Source organism: Panthera uncia, chromosome D1 (genome assembly GCF_023721935.1).
Source record: "Panthera uncia isolate 11264 chromosome D1, Puncia_PCG_1.0, whole genome shotgun sequence".
In the NCBI taxonomy this organism is placed as follows: domain Eukaryota; kingdom Metazoa; phylum Chordata; class Mammalia; order Carnivora; family Felidae; genus Panthera; species Panthera uncia.
Genome location: NC_064808.1, coordinates 64,147,608 through 64,168,007, shown reverse-complemented (window position 1 = coordinate 64,168,007; position 20,400 = coordinate 64,147,608). Strand labels below are relative to the sequence as shown.

General features: G+C 36.8%; 1 protein-coding gene and 1 long non-coding RNA gene across 4 annotated transcripts in view; one reads left to right on the top strand and one right to left on the bottom strand.

Annotated features, from left to right (window-relative positions):
* LOC125914581 (disks large homolog 2) overlaps positions 1-20,400 on the top strand; it is a 780,669-nt gene that overhangs the window by 284,184 nt on the left and 476,085 nt on the right. For all 3 annotated transcript variants that reach the window (XM_049619999.1, XM_049619993.1, XM_049619986.1), the window contains exon 6: positions 9,535-9,671. In XM_049619999.1, coding sequence (XP_049475956.1) covers positions 9,535-9,671 — 137 coding nt within the window. The remainder of the gene's footprint in view (positions 1-9,534; positions 9,672-20,400) is intronic.
* On the bottom strand, positions 1,004-9,218 carry LOC125914702 (uncharacterized). The gene is made up of 2 exons (XR_007455396.1): positions 8,973-9,218; positions 1,004-1,179 (listed from the first exon to the last, which is right to left on the bottom strand). It is a non-coding gene; the product is annotated as an uncharacterized LOC125914702 (long non-coding RNA).

Below are 20,400 nucleotides of genomic sequence, written 5' to 3'. Positions count from 1 at the left end.
TTTGGTTTTTCTCATTTCTTGTCCTACCCTCCTCTAGAAAGAACCATAGATCTCTGATTCACTGATATAATCACATTGTTTAGGCTAGTCATCAATAAATGTTTGTTGAATTGGTTAACTCATTCTATTGAAATAGAAGTGAAAAGGCTGATATATATCATTGGTTCTACTGAAGTTCAACTTAGAAATGAAGACCCTTGTGAGTTTGAGTTGGCAAAGACCTGAGTGTTCTTGAAAATTAAGTTGGTGAAGGTATTTCAAATGCGGAGAACAAGGGTAACAACACAAGCTAAATCAAAACACTACAGCAAGGTCAGCTTGCCTGGGGGAAGCTTAGTAGCAGGAAATAAGGAATAGTGAGAAAGAGTATGCATATTATATTATATAAATATATTCACTGAGGCTTCTGACAAAACATAATAACTACTGTATTATACTTTATTACAATAAATATTGCCCAGTAACTGTCTGCCAGATATTATAATAGTCTCTGGGATCTACTGGTGAATAAGTGTGAGGTCAAACATTAAACAGCTTCCAGTTCAATCTGAAATATTAATTTAATTGGAAAACACAGAAGACAGGAAAGGAGGTCAGTTTTGAAGGGAAGTTATGAGTGCATTCTTTCAAGCTTAGGAGTTTAAGGCGAGAAATCAAGCCTGAAAGAGTGTTGGAGGTACAGGAAGTTTGGACACCTAGCCATGGTAAATGAGACAAGAAAGAGAGTATAGAGAGAATGAGATTTTGTGGAATATACTTTGGAGAATATTATTATTTTAGAGTGATGGTCATTAAATTTAGCATGCATCCCTGAGGTTTCTGATTCAGGATATCTGGCATGGGCCCTCAATTTTGCAAATCCAACAAGCTCCTACATGATGCTAATGCCACTGGTATGAGGATCACATTCTGAGAATCACTGTTTTACAGCAATAAAATGAAGATAAATAAAATGAGGAGAGAAGTAGTAAGAGAAATAGAGAAGAAACAGGGCAATCTCATGTTGTGAGTATAGGAATGAAAAAGCAATAGGTAATGTTTTATGTAATGCAGAAAGAGCAAAGGCCCATCAAAATTTTTCTGGCCTTTTGGAAGAAAATTCTATATTACTGGCTGGGCTCTTTGCCTGCTGGAACTGGTTCGTAGTTACCTCAGTCATCTTCACAGGAGAGAATGACACTAAAACAAAAAATAAAAATAAATAAATAATAAGTAAGATTTCCATTGGAAAGAAAGGAGATAGATATGCACAACCACTCAGACCATAAAGATTAGATGCTGTCTTAGTTTACTGGGACTACTGTAACAAATTACCACAAACTGGGTGACTTGAAGCAACAGAAAGTTATCTTCTCAACATTCTGGAGCCTAGATCTGAGATCAAGGTATCAGCAAGATTTATTCCTCTGGAGAGCCCTGAGAGAGTTTGTTCCATGTCTCTTTTTCAGTGGTCGCTTGCAGTCCTTGGCACTTTTAAGTTTATAGATACATCACCACAACCTCTGCCTTTGTCATCACTTGCACTGTTTCCTGTGTGTCTGTTTCTGTGTCTAAATTTTCATCTTCTTACTAAGAAAGTATAGTCAGCATAAACTCATCGTAAATTGATTACATCTGCAAAGACCCTGTTTCCAAATAAAGTCACATTCAAAGTCACCAGTTACCTAGGACCGTAACATATTTTTTGATGAGACATAGTTCAACTCAGCAGATGCTACTTGAGTCAGTTGTGATGTATTGAGCAAGATGGATAAAGATTGAGAAGAATGTTTCTGATAAGAAAACAGTAATGTGGTGCTGGCACGTCTGGGTGGCTTAGTCAGTTAAGCATCCGACTTCAGCTCAGGTCATGATCTCAAGGTTTGTGGGTTCAAGTCCTGAGCCCAACTCTGTGCTAACAGCTAAGAACCTGGAGCCTGCTTTGGATTCTGTATCTCCCCAATCTCTTCCCATCCCCTGCTCACACTCTGTTTCTCTCTCTCTCTCTCTCTCTCTCTCTCTCCCCCTCTCTCTTTCTCTCAAAAGTAAAAATAAATATTTAAGAAAAAAGAAGAAGAAAACAGCAAGGTGAAAATTAGAAAAACCACTAAAATAGAGTCGAGAGGCCAGAAGGGGGAGCTCTCATGCCTAACGCTTGTGGTCAATTGCAGACCCAAAAGGAAAGATATAGCTTGCAAGGCCTTTGGACTTTAGCTGCTATTTTTGTATCCCAGCAGAAGGAATAAAGCTTTTCCTTTTCCCCTGGCAACAGCCCAATCACTGAGAGACTCTCAACTCAGCCAATGAAAAGTCACTATACTCCCAGTTTACTCCAATAAGCTTTTTGTTTATAACGGCCCTTCCAAATTTCTCCTTTCCTCTACAAAAGAGTGCTTCTCTCCTTTGTTCTCCAGACTTGCCTATGGTTTTGCTATAGCTTGTTTGTTCTGAATTGCATTTCTCTTCTATTGCCACATAAACTCATTTTTTGCTGGTAAAATAACTGGCAGATTTGTTTTTAAGGTTAACATTAACTGTAGGTAACCGTGTAAAAGCTTCAGTGCTTAACAGTGAGGAGGCTGGGGGAAGTTCAAGGTTAGATGTTCTCAGGCTAGGACAGAGGCAGGGTCAAAGCCAAAGAAGAAAAACATCACGGTAAAAAGTTTAATATTGGGTGCTGGGGGGAGAAATAATGAGTAAAGTTCCAGAGTAGAAGGGAAGGTTTAGGTTTAGAAAAAAAATGAATGAGAAAAACAGTAAAACACGGGACTTTTCACAATAAAATAGTCAAAGTGATGTGCTAAAAGAATGAGTGGGAATTTTGAGGTACATAGAGAAAAAGTTTGGAAAATTGACTCTGTTAAGTTACTTGGGTGATCTGTGAGAGATTCTTTAAGCAGAATTGAGCATGCTTAGCCAGTGCCATGGAATTTTAAACAGAACCACTTCATTCAACCCTAAATTTTGTCTTTTGGACACAGGGAGAATCCAGAAAGTGAGTAAACAAAGCTTTGGCTTTTAATTAACCATGCCAACAGTGCCCAGTGAGATTAGTCTTTCAAATTAAAATGAAATGTGCATTTTTGGTATTTATCTAAGCAAAGTTATCTTTCTGGAGGGGAAGAGATGTCAAATAGTCTGTTATCTGTGTGGACCAGATTCACAGGTAAAGTTTTGTGTGTTGTTTTTTAACTGAAATGCTTGCACATTTCGAAGCTAAAATGACTTCATGGGTGGGTGTTTTAGAAAACAGGTCTTTTCTAAGCCAGGGTTCAGGACGGATTCTGTTTCCTTTACTAAAAACATGTAGTCAGAATGTACAGAATGTTTTCTGTAAAGCAGTAAACACCTTACCTAGCAGATCCTAGATAAACTCTGAAGAAACAGACTGCTTAATAATATTTAGTTGTTTGGAGAAGCCCCAAGAGTATTCTCCTGGTAAAGTCAGATAAAATGAAGTTGAACCAAGTTATTGAATGGTTATAAGACATCATGGGGATTAATTCTTTACGCCCACAATGAATATCTTGGAACACTGTAATGGTACAACTCTTTGAAACATTTGAGTTTTTATTCTGAGCTTCTCAAGCACAATGCATCAGTCTCTGCTGCCAAGAATTTTGCTTTCAGTTCCCCACCCCTCATTAACACCGGCTCTCCAGTGTAGGCAGGCAACAACGGAAAAGGGTGAACCATGATCTGTTCCTCCTCTTGCTCTACTTTATAGCATGAAGAAAAGGTTTTGTGTGGAACAAGGTTAAATTAAAGGTTTTAACAAGATTCAGACATTCCTTTTCCTATGCCTGAATGTCCTATGCTAACCTGAGGAGTTTCTTTTTTTTTTTTTTTTTTTGATATATGAAGTTTGTTGTCAAATTGGTTTCCATACAACACCCAGTGCTCATCCCAAAAGGTGCCCTCCTCAATACCCATCACCCACCCTACCCTCCCTCCCACCCCCCGTCAACCCTCAGTTTGTCCTCAGTTTTTAAGAGTCCCTTATGCTTTGGCTCTCTTCCACTCTAACCTCTTTTTTTTTTTCCTTTCCCTCTCCCATGGGTTTCTGTTAAGTTTCTCAGGATCCACCTAAGAGTGAAACCATATGGTATCTGTCTTTCTCTGTATGGCTTATTTCACTTAGCATCACACTCTCCAGTTCCATCCACATTGCTACAAAGGGCCATATTTCATTCTTTCTCATTGCCACGTAGTACTCCATTGTGTATATAAACCACAGTTTCTTTATCCATTCATCAGTTGATGGACATTTAGGCTCTTTCCATAATTTGGCTATTGTTGAGAGTGCTGCTATAAACATTGGGGTACAAGTGCCCCTATGCATCAGTACTCCTGTATCCCTTGGGTAAATTCCTAGCAGTGCTGTTGCTGGGCCATAGGGTAGGTCTATTTTTAATTTTTTGAGGAACCTCCACACTGTTTTCCAGAGTGGCTGCACCAATTTGCATTCCCACCAACAGTGCAAGAGGGTTCCCGTTTCTCCACATCCTCTCCAGCATCTATAGTCTCCTGATTTGTTCATTTTGGTCACTCTGACTGGCGTGAGGTGATATCTGAGTGTGGTTTTGATTTGTATTTCCCTGATGAGGAGCGACGTTGAGCATCTTTTCATGTGCTTGTTGGCCGTCTGGATGTCTTCTTTAGAGAAGTGTCTATTCATGTTTTCTGCCCATTTCTTCACTGGGTTATTTGTTTTTTGGGTGTGGAGTTTGGTGAGCTCTTTATAGACTTTGGATACTAGCCCTTTGTCTGATATGTCATTTGAAAATATCTTTTCCCACTCCGTTGGTTGCCTTTTAGTTTTGTTGGTTGTTTCCTTTGCTGTGCAGAAACTTTTTATCTTCATAAGGTCCCAGTAGTTCAATTTTGCTTTTAATTCCCTTGCCTTTGGGGATGTGTCAAGTAAGAAATTGCTACGGCTGAGGTCAGAGAGGTCTTTTCCTGCTTTCTTAACCTGAGGAGTTTCACTTTGGTGGGGATATGCAAGAAATATGGAAAGAGGAACCCAGCTGTAGACGATAGGTGTAATCCCGGATTTCTGTTTGCACATCACGCGTTTGTCAAACACATCGGTTTTTAATTGCCTCGGGAATTAGGTGTTTAAGTTTCACCTGTTTGTTTTCTTTACTCGCATTCAGAAACATCCACTAATTTTACTTCCCTTTGTGATTTTAATATTTATATATTTCTGTGTCAGCTTTGTTTATTACTGGCACATGCATAGGCATGTTTAGTACTATTCTTAATAGCCAAACATTCCACAGTAGATTATGTTAAGGTCAGTGTTTTTGGTGAGACCTACCAACTGTTTTCACTGTTTTATAAATGATTAGTTTGTCATTACCTGATGGTCCAGGGCCATTTCTTCAAAATGGATGCTAATTTCCAAAATGATGATCAATTCTATAAATTGGTCACCTCTGTAAAATCAATGTTTTTGCTATTTGTAATGCTCTTTACTTACATCTTCATAATCCTCACTGTATTTATCTTGTTAGAAACCTTTCTGGCTTATTTTAAGTACATATGTTGAGTGTTTGCCAGGCGTTTCTGTCTCAATTTCCAGCCCCGGAAAGCCAGGATTTTATGAGCATTGTATAATGTAAGTTAGGGCAGCTGACTTGTTAGTCCTTTTGTCAGCCGGGAATCCAGAGGATGTGTTGGTTTGAAAGGTGTGTTCTCTGTTATTGGTTTTAAAATAACCTTCAAAGCTCAGCCCAATTCCTAAACCTCTTGTTGATTCTTCTCTTCCTCTAAGTAAGTCATGTTCTCCTCTGGGCTCACATAACACTAGTGCCATTATAGAACTCGTTCTAGCCAGTTAAATCATGTCAAGGTGTTTAAATATCTTTTTCTCAAGACAACCTGAGAGCTTATTGAGAGCAGAGAATTTTTATTTATCAAGCATCTTTTATGTGCTAACTACTATGGAACATGGATATACTTACTCCTTCATCACAGACGAGACCATTGTGGCTCCAATTTATATAGTCAGTTGATGAAGGAATCAGGATGTGAAGCTGGGTCTGCTGTTGCCCCATTGCCTGCTCAGTGGTTGGCATAAACTCTGTGCAGACTCGGGACAGAGATCAGAGTTCACCTGAGGCATGTAGTGCCTCATACAATTATCCACTCCAACCAACAGTGTCCACTTTTTTAGCTGTTCCTTGTTCATTAAGGCCACAAGCTTCATCTCTTAGGGGAGGCTTTCTTCCTCGTCTTATATTAATATGTTTATTCATTGTTCATTTTTCATTCCTTTTTTATTTTTTTAAATTTTTTCTAATGTTTATTTATTTTTGAGAAAGACAGAGCACAAGCAGGGGAGGCACAGAGAAAGAGAAAGACACAGAATCCGAAGCAGGCTCCAGGCTCTGAGCTGTCAGCACTGAGCCCTACATGAGGCTCGAACTCACAAACCACGAGAACATGACCAGAGCTGAAGAAGGACGCTTAACCGACTGAGCCATCCAAGCGCCCCTCATTCATTCCTTTAATACATAATTATTAGGTCACTATATAACTGGCCTTGTTCTATTGCATAAAATAAAATGACAAAAATCCCTGTTTTTATGAATTTTATATTTTCATCAAGGAGACTGACAATAAAAAAAATAAACTACATGGGTGACATATGTTACAAGGTGATAAGTGCTAAGGAAAAATGAAAAGTAGATCAGTATAAAAAAGTGGGGTATATGGTTAGAAGACAGTATTAAATAGGAAGTGAGGTTCAGGATCCTAGAGAAATCAAGATTTGAACAAAACCCTGAAGGAAGTATATTCCAGGCAGAGGAAACAGCTAAAGCAAATGCTGTAAGGTAGGAGTATGTCCACCGTGTTGGAGGGGTATCAAGGCTACAAGTGTGTCTAGACTGGAATAAAGGAAGAGAATATTACCTAATGAGGGAATAGAATGGTCCTATAACATAGGCATCTGACCCTGCTTTAACACTGTATATGCAAGAAACACCCAGTGCCTCCGAACTGATAAGTTTGGATTGCTCAGTGTTTTAGCCCATATTTGTCTTCATCAAGCATTCCTCCAAAAATCATTGGTACCATCTAGGCTTAGAATATTGCTTCAGCCAGGTTCAACCACACTCACTCATATGGATGTCTATCTCTATAGTGTTTTGGTCAATCCCTTCCTTTACATTATATTGACTACACTTGATAGAAACTGCTTATACAACTCATAGCAGGTACTCAGGAGATGTTTGTTGAATGAATGGGGACAGGTTCAATCTTATAACACAGATGGATACCCCCACCAGTAAATAAAGTTGTGTTCTGGTTGTATACATAAGCTACATATTTACTTATGTTGAATTAAATATCAAGTATATGGCTGAGTGTTGATTAAATGCTGATTACTTTTCAATGTATCCATGTTCCATCAAAGTCAGAGAAATCAAGGAAAATTTCCAATTCTGTACCCTCAGAAATATTTTCTTGTTCTTAATAAAAATAGCTTGTTTCACCTTGAGCAGAGTCACCAGTTAAAAAGAAGTATTTAAACCTAATTTCAAGGGATAAAATATTTCCTTTTTAGCTGATATGTTTATGTCTACAGTATAGTGATTTTATTGCCTTGGTACAATCTTCAGCTTCACATGTCAACTGCATAGTTACTCCCTTTGTTGGACTTAACCTTATTTATGGTGGTAATTTGTTTCCTTAGCTCTTCTGTAACTCAGTCAGCCTGTGGCATTTACTATTATTATAGTGGATGTAAATCAGAGTCCCCAAATATATCTCAACCTTTTCTTGACAGTTTGAAATGACTTCTGTACAATTACAAATGCAGTAGATTGATCCTAGCATGCAGGTATAAAACTTTTATAAATTTATTTTTTAATTCATCTATAATAATATATAAATGCAAAATAACCGTTTTGAAAATATAAGGTGAAATGTATTTTAAATTTCATAGGAAAAGCTAATTGGGAGCATTTTACTTGCTTGGTCATCTTTTGCTCAAAAACAAATTCTTTAAATCTGAGGTAAATATATTTATAGATCTATGAGATGTCAAAGCATCAATCAAGAATAATTACCCACTTTAAGTAGGAAATTAGGTAATAATTATTTTAATTGCCCTATCAATTTAAATCCATTTTCCATTTATTTCAACAACTATTATAGTTAATTTAACAAAAAATTATTTCATTTCAAATGTAATTTCAGAGGTGTTACTTTATAATTTACTATGCCATTATTTCTCTATATCTAATCATTTTTGCCATTAAGAACCCTATTCAACATTTATTCAATAAAAGTGTAGTGGAAATGGAGTTTATTTAAGTAGTTTCATTGTTGTCATATAAAGTGCCAAAAAATTTCATGATTATTTTATTGTAAAATGGGTATGTTTTTTTTTTAAACAAGATAGCTAGGTGGATGTTTTGTTAAAAAAAAATTTCTTAAGCCAAGTAAGTTACAGAAATTTCCTATGCCTTTAGTAACAAATCCTTTGATTTATATCTTTATGAGTAATTTGCTGGTAATTATTATAATTTGAAATGTAATGAATGAATGTGCTACAAGTATTGCACTGAATTGTAGTCAATCATATTCTGAAAAGGATTTTTTTTATTTTTACACTTTAAAAAGTCTATCAGTCATTCTTTGAAAATGGCTCCATAAAGATTTTTAAAATAACTCTATTTTTATCATTCCATAGTTTAATATAAATAAAAGTTTTGTCAGCTATACTACAGTATACATTTATCTCTCAAAATTGGAAACAGCCATGTTTAAAATGATCTGATATTCTGTAATTTGTTATAAAAATAATAGAGTCACACTATATGATCTATTTTTGCTTCTTTAGACTTTGTACAGGAATGATTAATTTCTTGTGCGTTACAAGTCTTACTATCAGTTAATAAGTGCCAGGAAGTATGAAAGTATGACAGGGTGGACGCAGAAGAAAATACAAAAGACAAGCATCTCATTTCTTTTTGCCTTACCTTCTCTCTGAAATTATTACATAAATATCTAATGTATCTTCCTTGTGGCTCTTGTCTCAGAATTTGTGGAATTTTCTAATAGCTGTGCTTTTAATCTTGAAATATCAAGAGTATCTAGGTCTCTACCCAGATGATTGGCAATACTTCTGTTCTCTTTGCTAGAGTAACAACAACAACGAAGAGCTCATAAACTCAACAGTACAGGGCTGTACTTGGGCTTTGCCCAGCTCACCTAGGATTCTTCCACATCCTTTTGCCTGATCCCTATTCTGGCCAGTCACCCATTATGAGCTAATTGTCTAGGCAACAACAGTTAGGTGTACAGTCTTGGAATAGAACAAAACTAATGACCACGTGGGCTTGACTACAAAAGCTTTGCCTCCTTAGCATTAATCAATAAACTTTCAAATATTTAAAGAACAAAATCAATTGAAGTAGAATCCTTACTATCATTTATTACTGTTGTAGTAAACTGAGGATTAATTTTTTTAGACTGTTTTAATATGGCTAATTGTATTTTCTTAAAAAAAAATGCTTTTTTTTTTCCGTTTCTTTCCCATAGGTTTAGGCTTCAGTATTGCAGGAGGTGTGGGGAACCAACACATTCCCGGAGACAACAGCATTTATGTAACCAAAATTATAGATGGGGGAGCTGCACAGAAAGATGGAAGGTTGCAAGTGGGAGATAGACTGCTAATGGTAAGTGTGACTCATGCAAAACTATGTGTGTATTTATAAAGCTCTTGTTTCCCAATGTGTGACTGTGTTAGTTCAGGCTGTCATAACAAAATACCATAGACAAGGTGACTTCCACAATGAAAAATTTATTTTACTCAGAGTTCTGGAAGCTGGGAAGTTCAAGGTCAAGGTTCTGACCCATTCAGGTCCTGGTGAGATCTCTCTTCCTGCTTGCAGACAACCATCTTCTTGTTGCATCCTCAGATGGCCTTTCTCTGTGCTTACGCTGAGAGAGAGATCTCTCTTTCTCTTCTTACGAGGCCCCCAGTCCTATTGGATTAGGACTACACCCTTACCTCATTTAATTAATAACCTTAATTACTGTCTAAAGACTCTATCTCCAAGTATAGTTATATTGGGGGTTAGAACTTCAACATATGAATTCGGGAGAACGGCCACATTTAATTCATAACAGTGATTGCTGGCAGAAATAGGACAGAAGGGAGAGCAGATTTTGTGGTGGGAAATTTCAATTGTATCTGCTTTATTGACATTTTAAAAACAAATCTGAATTTTCACTAGTTTTTGTAGATACAGCAAGACACAGAGATTATGTTTTGTTTTTTTTTTTTTTTTTCCAATGTAACCCATTAGCCAGAGAGTGTTATATTCAAACTGCTGGAGAGGTGGGCTTTACATAACAAAGAGGACTCCACTATCTGGTTTATTGATAGGTACATTTCAGTGTCTCCCTGTGGTCCCTTATTCAACAGTGTAGACAGTATATACAGTCCCCGATTTCCCACAATTCATTATATGATTTCTGTGTCTCATATGAGGACTTTAAGAGACAAAACAGATGAACATAAGGGAAGGGAAACAAAAATAATATAAAAATAGGGAGGGGACAAAACAAAAGAAACTCATAAATATGGAAAACAAACTGAGGGTTGCTGGAGGAGTTGTGGGAGGGGGGATGGACTAAATGGGTAAGGGGCATTAAGGAATCTACTCCTGAAATCATTGCTTCACTATATACTAACTAATTTGGATGTAAATTTTAAAAAATAAAAAATAAAGTTAAAATATATGACTTCTGTCACATGTGTAAATGGATCCCTTCCTCCTCTCCCCTCAGACAGAATTTTTACAGCTATTTTATTTGCCAGCTGTCTACATGCTTCAGGAGCCTTGAGCAATGACTGACACTAACACATGGCTGCCCTTTCTAAGTCATGGAGTTATATGATAAATTAAAGCAAAATTAAGGCAGCATATAAGCAGTAAAAATTTGGGATTGCACTTAATAAAACGTCTTTATCTCCATTTACTGTTTTATACAAAATCTACAAGATAATCATCAAATACAGAAAATTAATAGAAGAGAGCTCTCAAGTAAGATAAGTATACTCATTTCTAGTCATATGTCTGCCCTTGTAAAACATAGCCTCTAATCTCTGCAAGGAGCCATTATCTCCAACACACATTTGGAAAAGATCAACCTATATTCTTGACAGAACTGCGGTTTCTGTGATGTGCAAGTTTTGGAGGTTGAACCTCACAGTGCATTATGCCCACTTCCCTGGGCTTTAGACAGCTTGTCTTTAGCCCCATTTGTCTAGTTTCATAGTTGTCAGTGACCTTGGTGTTGAATTTTCTGAATAAGACCTTTATAATAATCTTGATAACTAGTATTTATTTGGCATGTTCCATGTCCTTAAAAGTCATTTTTTATAATATATGTTTATCACAGCAACCTATTCTATATAAACAAAAAGGAACTGAGGTATGGAGATGTTTATTAACTTGTCCATGGTCATATAGTTAACAATGGACAGAACTGGATTTCAAATCCAGGCACTCTGGCTTGTCACCACCAAGCATGGGCTGTGATTTGTTTTCTAGAATTTGTCAGTCAATTCTTTCCTTCCTTTTTTTATCTTTCATTCAGTCATTCATTAATTCCTTTATTTAACAAGTAATATGTTGAATACTTTACCACGTCCCAGGCAATAACCACTACATAGGAAGGAACATAGGAAGAAGAAAATGTATGGGCAAAGTGGATGGGCAAAAAATGTGGCATTAATGACTTCAAAGTTGCAACTAGGAGTTTTGGCTTCTTTACCACCTGGTCGCTATCATTTTCTTTTTTTTAAACCTTTTTGTTGCTGTTGTTGTATGGTTGACATATAAAAAGCTTTACATACTTACTGTATACAGGTCCATGAATTTGGGTGTTAATTATATACCCAAGAAACCATCATCATTATCAAGGCCATATTGTATTCACCATTTCTCAAAGCTTTTTTTCACTCCTACTGTTATTCTTTTGTGCTTGTATGTGGTGAGAACAATTAATGTAAGATCTACCCTCTTGGTAAATTTTAAGTATGGAATACATTATTGTTTAGCAGTAGCCACTATGCTGTACAGTAGAACTACTATTTTTATTCTTGAGACATTCTGCATTTTTTGGTTTGCTGGTTGTTAGTTGTTTTTTTTTGTTTTGTTTTGTTTTATTCTTGTTTTTGTTTTTGCCTTTAATGTAAAAGTTATTTTTTATGATGTTATATCTTCTGAACCAGAAAAGTATTTTCAAGGTATAAGACCTAACAACTTCTCTCAAGAATATGAACTTTATTGTTTATTGACTCATGAATAAAATAAGCCACGATATCCATCTTTTATACAGCACTAACTTTGAGAAATGGAGAGAACCGTTTCATTCTAAATTAATGACTCATTAATGACACATTTGACCTTAGACTCATTATTCTGTAAGAGTTTGGTTGTAGACAACTCTTTTGGTATTTCTTCAGCTGCTGCTATGATAATATCATGCTAGATGCTATGTGCTGATTTCCTGAAGTTCTGTTTAAATGTCTAGCTTTACTTTAAAATTCTTAAAAAACAAAAAAACCCTCAAAGTCTAAATAATTCTGATAAAGGATTTTCCAGGCACCATGCTATTTTTCCATTACCATTTTCTTGATATTCATCGTACATGTAATGATTTCAAAAAAAGCTGAGACAGGGGCGCCTGGGTGGCGCAGTCGGTTAAGCGTCCGACTTCAGCCAGGTCACGATCTCGCGGTCCGTGAGTTCGAGCCCCGCGTCAGGCTCTGGGCTGATGGCTCGGAGCCTGGAGCCTGTTTCCGATTCTGTGTCTCCCTCTCTCTCTGCCCCTCCCCCGTTCATGCTCTGTCTCTCTCTGTCCCAAAAATAAATAAAAAACAATAAAAAAAAAAATTAAAAAAAAAAAAAAAAAGCTGAGACATAATCTTTAACTATTTTGAGTTTTAAAGCATATTTTTTTACAAAAATGAACTTTCAACAATAATAGGCCTCTCCTCTCTTATGTAAGGAAAACATAATTAGTACTTCCAAGGCAACTGCAAAACGGAATCTAGAAATGAAAGAAAATGATTCATTTTATAATATTCTGAAAGAAAAATAATGCTGAGGAAAAGAATAAAAAAAATCCCAGAAGTGCTCCCAAAGGACCAATTATCTGGCTTCAACCCAAAAATATTTATTAATGCTCTCCTTCTGTCAATCCTTTCCACCACCTTTTCTCTTTATTATCTACATTCGTATCATCATTACCTTTGTCCTTTTCCACTCTCCTCCCCCAAAGGAGGTGCAAATAATTTGGATTCCATGATTTACCAGCTGTACCACACTCTGTATATTTTTCTCTAAAAGATATTCTTTGTAAAGCAATTTGCACCACTCCCTCCTCTCGCCTCTTAGGAAAACTTCCCCTGTATGTTATTCATTCATAGTTCTGTAAGCAAACTGGTCTAAAGTGAAATTCCATGAATTTCCTCATATCATCAATGGTGGGTACTTTTTTTCCCCTTAAGTACTTCATATATGTCAGAATTGAAAAGTATTTGTCTTAGATGTTATCTTATTCCAACTCATTTGGTACATCAGAAGCTACAAAATGGAGATGCGAAGTAGTCCCTCACCTCTGCTAGAACAGATGAAGAGTTGAGAACTTAATGCTTTTTGGAAGCTATCCATTAAATACCAGCCATCATTAGATTTTCTTTTCTTAAAATTGTATCAAAATACATTTCTCTGTGCATTTCTTGTTTTATTCATAGCTCTGTCCCTTGGAGACAGAAAGGTAAAGACGAATTCCTCTTCTGCATTTGTTTGAAAAGTTAGGTCTTGCCACTTCTCCCCCACTCAGTCTTTTAAGATGCTTTACACAGTTTCTCTCACTCTTGCACTAAATTTTACGTTTCTCTCACTCTTGCACTAAATTTTACCACATATCCATTTATCTTCAATAAATAGATTACCCTTTTACAAAACTTTTAATTCCTCAGAATGTTATCGCCCCACTTTGAAAACCACAGACAATATTGTAGCATCTGACCTTTGTTTTTAATTATTTTCTTAATGTTCATTTATTTTTGTGAGAGAGACAGAGTGTAAGCGGGGGAGGGGCAGAAAGAGAGGGAGACACAGAACCAGAAGGAGGCTTCAGGCTCTGAGCTATCAGCCCAGAGCTTGACATGGGGTTTGAACCCAGGAATCACAAGATCATGACCTGAGCCAAAGTTGGTCTCCTGAGCCACCCAGGCACCCCTGTCACATCTGACCTTTACATTTATTCTACTATAAAGAAAAAATTACCCTGCTTATCACCTTTGCAATAAGACTTTTAGTGTTTCAAGTAAGATGACTTTTTATTTTTTGAGTGCAAGTGAGGAAGAGACAGAGAGAAGAGGGGGAGAAAGAGAAGTGGGGCTCACCCAAAGTGGGGCTCAAGCTCACCTGAAGGGGGGCCAAACTCACAAACTGTGAGATCATGACCTGAGCAAAGCCACATGCTTAACGGACTGAGCCACCCAAGCACCCAAGTACCCAAGTAAAATGACTTTTTTTAATGTCAGGCCTCTGATGTTTCATGGGACACCCAGAATAGTATATGTTCCCTTTATCAAAATAATATATTTTTTAAATTCCCTTGCTGCTTGGCCCTTATTATCATTCACTAGATTTTGTTTTTTATTTTGTCAAATGACAATGACATCTGATTTTTACGGATTGTACCTGTAGTTTAGTGTTGTAATTGTAGACTAAGTAGATTAGCTGTTGGCCTTGATTTCTTGGAACGGATGGTCAGAGATTGACAGTATTGATAATTTTTAAATTCATTCACATATTTATGCACACTGGTTTTTATTAAGCTCTATCAATATGATGCATAGGGCCACATTTATTACAGAAATGTGATCATCTTCATTGTTTTTCTACACGATACCAGAAACTTCAAATCCAGGGTCATCTGACTCTTCTTTACAGGTATAACGTGAGCTGTTAATTGTCAAAACCCTCATCACACAGTGATTGAAACTTTATGTATAGTCTTAGTCACTTGTTTCCATAACCTTTGCTTGACATACAAAGAAAAAAAGTTGTCAGAGAACTTTTACTTTATTTGCAGAAAATAAGTCTATGTTTTCTTTCCTTAAAGGGAAGCTGTAGACAAGGAGAAGGTAACAGAGGCACTGAAGTCAAGTGGAAAGACAGTGGACTCAGAGACAGGATAACTGAATTCAAGTTCCAGGCAGCTAGAATTAACTGACCCAATTGACCTTGGACAAGTCATGTACATCTTTGCTCTTCTGTTTTGGCCTCTATACCATGGCAACAGTGCCTTGGATCAGTGTTTCCTAATGTCTTTTAAATATCGATCTCATTACCGTGTCCCACAAAAAGGATCAGTGGTCACATAAGTTTGGGGAATTCTACAACCCTTATCTCACCTCTTTTACATATTCTCAATGAACTTAAGTACATTGAAAGGTTGGTGAAGTCCTATAGTCAAGGAACTAACTTAACTTGAACACTATTCCAACCTATTTTATTAAGGAACCCTTTCCTCAAAGTGAAGTTCATGGAACACTTAGAACTAGTAGTGTTCAATAGAATATCCTCTGGATGTGCTGTGTGTGAGCAGATCGTATTCTTATTTCAAAATTAATATCCTATTTGAGGACATTGAGTGAATTTAGAGAATGTGAGGGGAAACAATACAATTTTCTGAACGATTTACATTATTCTTTTTGATGATTCACAAAATCGCCTAGTTTCACCCAAATATTAATAAGAAAATCATCTCGAAGACAATGCAAATATGTAGAATTTTTATTTATTTATTTTTTTAGAGAGAGAGATCACTAATGGGGGAAATGGGCAAAGGGAGACAGAGAGAGAGAGAGAGAGAGAGAGAGAGAGAGAGAATCCCAAGCAGGGTCCATGCTCAGTTCAGAGTCTGAGGTAGGGCTTAATCCCGTGATCCTAGGATCATTACCTGAGCAGAACTCAAGATTGGAGCGCTCACTCTTTCCTGCCACTGGCACATGAAAGAGCCTTTCACCTGCAGCACCCACACAGCCCTCCCTCTAACACCTAAGAGATGGATAGGGCAGTCATTTCTGTTATTCTTATTTTCCAGAAGAGAAAGTTAGAGCTCAGAAATGACAAAGGGATTCCCAATATGACATAACTAATAAATTTGGAAATCAGATTCAGACCTAGATTTCAATGTCCCAAAGCCACATTCCTTCCACAAGTTTAGTCAGCCCTTCTGGTTTTTAATCTTGCTTTCATATTTGAATCTCATGCTAAGATCACTATGGAGGCCCAGGCCTCAGTCAACCCTGCATAATCAAATCAGAATCTCCGAAGTAGGTGCTGTACTTCATTTTTTTTTTTTAAGTTTTCCCAGGGATTCCAGGGTGTAGCCAGGTTAAGAACCACAGTCCTTCCTTGATCCTCTTCACATTCTAGCCTGCTCTGCTGCTGTTCCAGTGCTTCTCCTGAGGGTGACTTTGGTGGTAACCCTCATTCTGTCAAGCTGGTAGGTACAGCATCATTTAGAATTTTCCAACAATGCACTAAAAGGCATTTAGAAATAGTTCACACTTCAAATTTTGTCCTCTGCAGTTAGGGTACTTTCTGAAACACCAGGAGAAACAATCTGGAGAATTATTTCTTGGACTGTGTTCTAACTTTTCTCAAATGTAATAAAGTAACAATTCACTGCAAATGTAGTGACCTATTTTACTTAAGTATTAAAGCCATTATATTATTTTTTATTTATTTTGCTTATATTTGTTTAATAACTGTTTATAGAATTTGCTCTCTAGGTAACATATATTGGTACCTACTACAGAGCAATAGTTTTAAAATTATTTTAATAGCACATTCCATCAGTAAAACACAAAAAGTTGCCTCTAATATATGTATATTTCTCTACTTTAAATTGCACACATATATCACACTGCTAATACATGATGCACATTTTTAAAATGTACATAAAAATAGAAAGATGAAAATCAGTGTGATAAATATTAATAGAAGTTCAGATACTTCTTCATGTATCCAGTGGGTTGCCTTGGGGTTCATATCATACTGTTCATTTTGGTGACTACTGCTGTAGAGGAAGCTAGAGTCAGTCAAAACATCATTGTTGCTTGTTCTGTCTATATATGGAATAAAAAGTTAAGAAATGCATCAACAATTATGGAGGAGGAAGAAATTAACACTGCTGGAGCTTGTGTCCCTTATAATGTGATGTGACCCAGTGTTTACATTCTGTACCGGCTTTCATCCTTATGTCTCATACCTGCCACAGAGTGAGTGGCCCATAAATATGTGCTGTTTGTTGAATGACCTTCTTTTCTTACCCTTTCCTCTCTGACTCAACACAAATGTAAAATAGAAACTTGGGGTGCCTGGGGTCAGTTAAGTGTCTGACTCTTGTTCTCAGCTCGGGTCTTGACCTCAGGGTTGTCGGTGCAGGTCCTGACTTGGGCTCCATGCTAGGCATAGAGCCTCCTTCAAAAATAAATAAATAAAACTTAATATGAATGCTTCATTCTTCCTATAAAATAGGCAATTGTGATAGCTCTTCCTTTCGAATACCACATTGTTATTTTTAACTTAGCTAATTGTTTCAACATTTATTAAGTGCCCATTATTTATAGTGCATCAGTTGGGGAGTACAAAGACAAAAACACTCTAATTAGAGAGATGGGGGATAAGCAAAATCTGTGAAGGAAAGTGGGAGATACAGGCTTCCATTATGGAGTGAATAAGTTAGGGGAATAAAAGGTATACCATAGAGAATATAGTCAATGATACTGTAATTGTGTTGCAGTAAGTGTGTTGCATGGTGACAGATGGTAGCTACACTTGTGGTGAGCAAAGCATAGTGTAGAAACCTGTTGAATCACTACGTTGTACACCTGAAACTGCTGTCACATTGTGTAACAAATAATAATAAGAAGAAGAACAAGCTAATCATTGCCCTTGAGAAGATTAGTCTTAAGCAGGGAAGAGGCATTGCAAAAGTAAGTGTTGTAGAAGGGAGGGGGTGATGATTTTCACACAAGGAGCCCTGAACACGAAGAAACTATTTTCAGCAGCAGGGTTAGCAAAAGCACTGTGTATGATTGTGATGTTTGATGATTGTATACTGCTTTATTTTACACAGTGTATTTTCCCAATCATAGTATCCCTTCTTTCTCCAAATGCAAGTAAATCAACAAATGAATTAGTATTATCCCCATTTTGCATATAAGAAAATGAAGGCTCAATAAATGTGTTAACTGACCAAAATTCATGAATCTAGGGATTAAAACTAGATGTTATGCTACATTTAAAATTCACTCTCATTATGCCAAATTACCTTCATTTCTAGAAACCTCTAGGTTTAAAATATGGCTATTCTTAAATTAAGTCATTTCAATTCACTGGGCATGAGAAACCAACTTCCTTCTTTTCTATTCCAATTTGTTTTAACACTCATGAGATCTTGTTATGTGTGCTTCATAATGAAACCACTGCACTTTGTTTCTGTTCTTATTTGAAGCTTTTTTTGTTGTTCACTGAAAATATAGAGTTAATTTGGGGCGCCTGGGTGGCTCAGTAGGTTAAGAGTTCGACTTCAGCTCAGGGCATCATCTCGCGGTTAATGAGTTTGAGCCCCACATCAGGCTCTGTGCTGGCAGCTTGGAGCCTGGAGCCTTCTCTCTCTCTGCCCCTCCCCTACTCACACTCTGTCTATTTCTCAAAAATAAAATAAAAACATGAATAAATAAATAAATAAGTATAGAGTTAATTTGATTCTAACCAAAACTAATGCATGATCTTACTGAAAAGATGAAAAAATAAGAAAATATTTTCCAAAGATAGCTATTATTGTTTCCTATTTATTCATAGTACTATTTTTAAAATAAATTTTATTATAGCAGTGAATTGCAATGTACTACAGAGAATTTAGTCTTTATGCATATTTATTTTCATATTGTTGACATTAGCACATTAGATTAGTCTCCTTTTTAAATTTAGTTTTTATCTTTTTAATTTTATTAAGTTGTTTTTATTTTAATTCCAGTATAGTTAACATACAGCATTGGTTTCAGATGTACAATATAGTGATTCAACAATTCAATCCATTACTCATTGCTTCTTGCGATGTCTCTCTTATCTAATGACCAGCAATTTTGTTCCCTTTTTCAAAAGTGAACTTTGGAGTTTGTGATTTTTTTTTTACAGTGTTTCTAGAGTTCCCACATTTCCTTGTACTTTGTTTATGATAATGTGTGGATCCACCTCTTACTTCCTCCTAGGAACAACATGCTGGTATTCCTGAATAAATATGGAAAAGTCAGCATCTTACCGTCTGTACATTGCCCATTCCTCTTTGTGACCCCTCTCCTGCCCCACACCTCCTCCCTTTGTACCATCACATACCTATGTTTGATTCCTGCAACACTGGCCATGCTCTCTTGCAAGTTTTTTTTTTTTATTTTTAAATGTTTTTATTTATTTTTGAGACAGAGAGAGACAGAGCATGAACGGGGGAGGGTCACAGAGAGAGGGAGACACAGAATCTGAAACAGGCTCCAGACTCTGAGCTGTCAGCACAGAGCCCAACGCGGGGCTCGAACTCACAGACTGTGAGATCATGACCTGAGCCGAAGTCAGACACTCAACCGACCAAGCCACCCAGGCGCCCCTCTCTTGCAAGTTTTTTGTCACCTCTTTCTTTAGCTTTAGCTAGTTTGCCCTCCTTTTTCTCTGCATCGTGCTCATATTGAGTCCTCCCTTTTCTTTTAGAGGAAGTGAGTCCTCTCACCTCCAGCCTCTCTGCTTGGTCTCAGTCCTTGTCCTGTTGCATACATACAGCCAGGCTGTACACATGTCCCTTTCTGTCTAGTGTACCCACAGAAACACTGCATTCAAATGCACATATTTTTTTTTCTGAAATCAGGCCAGTTGTTCAGTGTTCACCATTATAAGCAGATACTTGATGCAAAAGAAAAAAGACAATAAAAAACAATGACAGGAGCAACTAGCCAATCAGTATAATGTCCCTTCTCTGAGTACAATCAGCTCCAGCTGTAGGCCCTTTATCTTGAGAGTTCATAGGATAATGCACACACATAATTAACCCAAATAAACCCACTTTCATGAAAAACATTTTGAAGACTTCAGCACAAAAGAGCACTTTTTGGTCCAGATCCTGTACTATTCTGAATTTTTAAAAAGACCACACAGAGGCCTCATCAACAGTCCCCTAATTAAACTCATCAGCTCACAGATGTTTACAGGAAAATGCTCAGCAAAAATTTCAACCAAGAGTTCCTGTTTCCTGAGAAGGGAGATGTATGATGACAATAGTAATAGTAATAGAAATAATAGCTAACATTAATAA